Raw genomic sequence first — 6479 nt, 5'->3', positions numbered from 1 at the left:
TTTTCTTTCTGTCTTGGAAGTGTTAAATTCACTGAATCCCTCTTCTTTCCCCAGACAAGCTTCGAAGAGAACAAGACGTGGGGTGAAGCCCTGGATGACTGCAGGGAGAAGCATGTTTACCTGGTCTCTGTCCACTCCCAAAGGGTCCAACAGAGAGCTAGGAGGGCCTCCACCGACCACGTCTGGCTGGTCCTGCACTACACCTTCACCCTGGTTCTGGGTGAGTGGAGTGGATAGTGGCTATCAGAACTGGGCCCCGGACCACGGGTTCAGAATTGAGAAATATGGGACGACTGGGGCAATGGAGACGGACAACGATTGTCGGTGGGTCACCAGGCCGGAGACGGACAACGATTGTCGGTGGGTCACCAGGCCGGAGACGGACAACGATTGTCAGTGGGTCACCAGGCCGGAGACGGACAAGCTCAACTTATTTTGCAGCAACTATGAGGGTGAGTGGACTCAATGATCTGATGGGAGAGAGATTCATGGTGTGTGTGTGTCTTTTTTGTCCCCAGAGATGAGCTGAAGCCTGTCGTGGGTCTTTAGGATTCTTGTCAGACCTCCCACTCTACTCTGGAATCACAGTACATTTACATTAGAAAGCCTCGACATATGCATTGCTTGTAATATATATCGTTTTTGATGATATGACTTATTGATAGCGTTAAAGGTATAGGGTAAGGGTTGTATTTCCTAAATATGTATTTTGTTGTACTGTACTCCAAATGCCTTTAAATGTGACAGCATGAATTCCCTGGATTACCTCAGGTTCTTCTCTGGCCGTACATTTACATTAGAGACCATCTACATATCAGTTGCTATACTACATCTGAGCATTATGATATTACTTCTTGATAGAGTTAAATGACTTTAAGGGTGAAGGGTAAGGGTTGTATTACCTAAATATATATTTTATATGTTATGAACTCGAAGGCCAGGACTCAATCTGATCGCGTCTGTCGACAATTCGCCATTTAAAGGTAATCTCAGATTGAGCCGAAATCTGCAGCATTTTACTGTTTATGCATTCTTCATCAATACGATAGCATTGCCTTTAAAAGCAGCATAGGCAAAACCTGTGATCGGATTGAATCCCAACCATTATGCCTTGATATAACAGCTTGAATTCCCTTGATAACACCTGGTTATTGTCTGGCATACCAGTATATTTGAGTTTTTGATTATTTTACTTATTGATAGTGTTAAATTAGTGGAACTGACAGCATTTTAGCAACATTAAATCTTGATTTAAAAAAAATGTAATATTAAAACATACAATCTATTTGCAGTGAAGCCGCTTAACATTTACATGACATTCAGTCATCTAACAGACTCCCATTCAGAGCGACCCACAGAAGCAACCAGGGCGACGCCCTGCTCAAGGGCATGTCGACAGATCTCCCACAAAAACGGGAACCTGAACCAGCGATCGACCAGCCACCGACCCAAGCTCCCAACCGCCAGGCCACCAGCCCTCCAAGATCCTCCCAACAGTTCCCCGAGAGCTACCCCTCAACCATCCGAGACCGCCCCCACAAAAATGTTTAAACAATGGATAACTTTTCTTAGTAATCTATTTGAGAACCATTTAGGGTTCAAGTAAAACATTTGTATAAGTGAAGCTTTTAGAGAGAGGTTTAGTGCTTTTATATTCAATAATCTCAACCCACCCAGTTAATATTCATTATATAGATAGGCACGTTTTATCTTGTCTGGTTTTGCATCTCAGATAAAGCAACAAAAAAATTGCTCATATGATTTGAAAAAACTGTCATGACCCATATATTTACACTTGTGACATATAGTTATTTTATGGATGCTTATGACACCTACATACAGTGGGGCAAAAAAGTATTTAGTCAGCCACCAATTGTGCAAGTTCTCCCACTTAAAAAGATGAGAGAGGCCTGTAATTTTCATCATAGGTACACTTCAAAAGGGACCAGGACGACTGATCCGTGTAAAGGAAAGAATGAATGGGGCCATGTATCGTGAGATTTTGAGTGAAAACCTCCTTCCATCAGCAAGGGCATTGAAGATGGAACGTGGCTGGGTCTTTCAGCATGACAATGATCCCAAACACACCACCCAGGCAACGAAGGAGTGGCTTCGTAAGAAGCATTTCATGGTCCTGGAGTGGCCTATCTAGTCTCCAGATCTCAACCCCATAGAAAATCTTTGGAGGGAGTTGAAAGTCCGTGTTGCCCAGCAACAGCCCCAAAACATCACTGCTCCAGAGGAGATCAGCATGGAGGAATGGGCCAAAATACCAGCAACAGTGAGTGAAAACCTTGTGAAGACTTACAGAAAACGTTTGACCTCTGTCATTGCCAACAAAGGGTATATAATAAAGTGTTGAGAACTTTTGTTATTGACCAAAAACTTATTTCCCACCATAATTTGCAAATAAATTCATTAAAAATGCTACAATGTGATTTTCTGGATTTTTCCCCCTAATTTTGTCTGTCATAGTTGAAGTGTACCTATGATGATAATTACAGGCCTCTCTCATCTTTTTAAGTGGGAGAACTTGCACAATTGGTGGCTGACTAAATACTTTTTTGCCCCACTGTAAGTGTCACCAGTGGAAATCAACAAAACTATACTTTTAGGCGTATATCATTTATGATACTAAATGTATACTGTACTTCTGCTAGTGGTTAGAGCGGTAGTCTAGTGGTAAGAGTGTTGGGCCAGTAACCGAAAGGTTGCTAGATCAAATCACTGAGCTGACAAGGTAAAAATGTTGTTCTGCCCCTGAACAAGGCAGTTAACCCACTGTTCCTAGGCCGTCATTGTAAATAAGAATTTGTTCTTAACTGACTTGCGTAGTTAAATAAAAGGTTAAATTAAAAATATATAATTTAAAAAAATATGAAGTAGTGAACTTCCATGTGTCACCAGATGGGGTGACATGAAGGGCAAGTACAAAAACAACCCCTTGAATCTGCCCTTACTCCTTCAATGTTTGAAGAGCTTAAACGAACTGGATAAAATGTAAGCAATATGGTGGACACTCCCCTTAGTCTACTGGAAGGTTAGGTGTAGCCAATCAAGTTCCTTCAGATCTGCTATATCCAATAGGTAGTGGTTAAGTTAAGGGGCTGGACATTGCTTATGGATGAGGACGTAATGGGAGCCTATATTTTCTGCTCGACCTGGGTTACCTCAGTCTCTGTTTACACTTCCTGGTCAAGTGCAACATGTTTTTATTGGGCTGCTAGTGACAGCAGAGGAAACAAGGGGGTAGGATTCCAGTAAGGGATGAAAAACAAGAGGCGGAGAGATGAAGGGGAGGTTATTGTGCTCCCTCTCTCCCCGGAGTGCATTGATCCGTTAATGTTTAGCAGCCTGGGGTGAGTGGGTTTGTTGGCCTCGGGCCTAGTAGAATTGCTGATGTAGAGGCTGCCATCCCCAATGTGGTGGTGCATACTCTGCCACTAGAAGCAGGGAGAAACACACTCAAGGTGAATATCCAAGTTGATTGTTGGGCCTACTTGATATTGGTGGCTCGGCTGCATTGTAGTCTCGACCATCTTCAATCTGGGTAATATCATCTGCTGAATGACTAAAATGGCAAGGTGGAAATGAAGTGAATATGGCTTCCCACTGAACTGTAGTGGACGAGACTACTACTATAGTATATCACAGAGCTTTTACATGTACAACACAATGGACAGAAAACATTGAGATTGATTTAGGCTGCCGGGCTCCCCAACAGTGACTGTATCCCACCGCTGCCACCAATAGGAGACAGTTATGATTACACACCATATTTTATACAAATAATTTTATTGTATGATTTACACAGTATTAGGACTGGGAGGTGAGAAGAATAGTTGGCAAAACATTTGGTCGGTTGGTTAATAATGAGCGAGGGACTACAACCAAGAACTCTCATGCAAAATTTGACACTGAACTCAAACGTATTCCTCAACAAGTGCTACTAATATTGTATGTATGAATGAGCATTTTCTGAAGAATATTTTTTTTTAACGTTTTGAGTTCAGTCTACTAATGATAAGAGCCTTTTACTTTCAGAAGGCTTTGATTGGAGGAAACCTATGAATGATTGCCGGTTACAAGTAGTTTGTGGTGTTTGGATGCTTTATTTCTTCCATCTCAATAATTTAGTACTCGACTAATTCTGGGCTTGGACAGGAGAGTCTTGGTTCTAGGGTTTTTGCGTTCACCCTCAGACAAAAGGGGGAGCAGCAGGGTAGGATTCATGTAGTAAATTAGGGACAAGTGCCAAACAGAGCAGTAGGGAATTTACATTTTAAAAGGGAGCTTGAAAAGTAGATTCAAAATACCCAGGAATCTGTAAAAGCACTTAGTCATAAATATATCCTTCTCTGTCTTTGACCAAAATGGAAAATCTAAATATATCTAGCTAATTATCACAGGAATAATATTGCAGGAGGCATGATCAAGTATATCAGAGTAAGAATAAGAGTACACATAGGTGTGTGTGTGTATACATGTCTTTCTTTGGGTTCTAGCATTTGATTAATAAGCTTCAACACACAAAATCATGTGAAGGACGTATTCAGGAAACGCACATCACACAGAACTATTGATGCACACAGAGTTGATTGAGTGGCCAAGTGAACTGGCGAGTGTTTGACGACTCGCTGTCTTAAGGATTGCTCTGCACACAAACTACAAGCCATGAACTTCTTCTGTCAACAGGTCCGTGTGTGTGAAAACTCTTTTGGCTTGTGACAACACACACACCCTCTGCATACTACAGATGACAAGCTGTGTCAATGTTCCCCCTCGTACTGACAGGGTGTGGATGCTCGAGTGTGTGTGTGTGATGCGGGCGGCACCTTCATTGAAGAGGACAGGCTCGTAGTAATGGCTGGAACGTAATCAATGGAATGGTATCGAACAGATGATTTCCATGTGTTTGATACCATTTCATTAACATGAATTATTATAAGAGGTCCTCCCCTCAGCAGCCTTATGTGATGTGTGTGATGCGCTTCAATGAAATAACACACTATCAGTGATGCTGCCACCACTATGTTACTGTTCTGCATACTGACAGATAAGGCACTGAAGGTGTTGGCCTATAGCGGCAGGTCTGATGTATGCTAACCGTAGCATGTAACATTAAACCCAGTATTAGAACTATAAGTGCCTAGGTCAGGTTGGAACAGAATACCATACTGTACTTTCTTTAGTGACATTGATTATGGTTCTTTGGCGACTCAAATCCACTCGAGCTCTACATTTACTCAAATAAATACAAATTGAAATAACACAAATTAAAATGTAAATACCTGAAGAGATTATGGTGGCTGTTATTTTAGGAAGGAAAAGAAAAGTAATATATTTACAACAGAACCATCGCTATGCATGCATGCTAGCAACCATTAGGGCTCTATTCAATCTGCGTCGCTGAAGTGTTACAGATTGCATGATATAAATGTAACGGTCATTTCCGATTGAGCCGACGTATGCAGCATTTACTGGGAGTATCTGCTAATGTGGGAACATTGGCTTTGAATTTTCAATCATGCTGTAACGATGAACTTCCGTGATAGATTGAATAGAGCCCTTAACTTACAGTGATGTCTCAGCATGACAAGCATCTGTAACCAGTGGTAACTCCCATCCTTACATTAGTATTGTGTTATTACAAAAGTAAAAGTGAGGAACAATAACAATATATATAACTAACTCAGAGCTGAAAGTCAGTGGCATTGAGTGAAAATACAAACATAATGTACTGGAATAAGGCAAGTAGATTAGATTCAATAGCACCTGACTTACACAAACACCCCTTTTCAAAATGGACGCCAGTTTACTAATGGGGAGGGGGGCGGGATGTACTCAGTGCAGTCGTAAACTGGGCGACATTCGCTAGAGAAACGTTGTGAAAATGTTAGTAAAGTGTTCTGCATGATGGAGCGTAGGGCCAGTTGATCTTATGGTTTGGTCTCTGGTGTGCCAGAGAAGGCTGGTAGGAGGAGCTATAGGAGGAGTGACTCATTGCAATGGTTAAAATGGAACGGTATCAAACATATATGAAACACATATTTTACTCCATTCCATTATTCCATTCCGATGAGCCTGTCCTCCCATAGCTACTCCCACCAGACCCCTCTGACAGTGTGTTTTGTTCTTTCATCAATCTTTCTGGGTGTTTTTTTTGTTCTGTTTCACAGTGTGTCTGCCTGTTCCTCTCACACACGCAGTGAAATAGCACCATCCTTTGGTCAATAACATGAAGTCACGCCCCGGACCGTCGGACTGGGTGGGGTCAGGGGTTGTGGTGGGTGGTTAAGGGTCACAGAGAGGTCAGGAGGTAGAGCCTATGTCCTCTTCATGCACACCTGGCAACGGCTAATGTTACTCCGGAGATTTCCTGCCTTTTGTGTGGTGGGCACAGGTTTCCTGGAACCAGACAACATCAGTCAATCCCTCCATTCAATCAAGACCATGTCAGAGCTCTGACGAGAGAGGAA

At 42.2% G+C, this 6479-nt stretch overlaps 1 protein-coding gene across 1 annotated transcript in view; it reads right to left on the bottom strand.

The window, feature by feature from the left end:
- Positions 1-3778: 3778 nt before the first annotated feature.
- The window catches only part of LOC135547377 (collagen alpha-1(IV) chain-like), a 61808-nt gene continuing 59107 nt past the window's right edge, over positions 3779-6479 (bottom strand). The window contains exon 48 of the mRNA XM_064976354.1: positions 3779-6408. Coding sequence (XP_064832426.1) covers positions 6327-6408 — 82 coding nt within the window. The 3' untranslated portion in view covers positions 3779-6326. The remainder of the gene's footprint in view (positions 6409-6479) is intronic.

Source organism: Oncorhynchus masou, chromosome 10, assembly GCF_036934945.1.
Source record: "Oncorhynchus masou masou isolate Uvic2021 chromosome 10, UVic_Omas_1.1, whole genome shotgun sequence".
NCBI classification, from domain to species: domain Eukaryota; kingdom Metazoa; phylum Chordata; class Actinopteri; order Salmoniformes; family Salmonidae; genus Oncorhynchus; species Oncorhynchus masou.
Note: the sequence above shows the minus strand (reverse complement) of the source record. Positions and strands in the feature narration are given on the sequence as shown.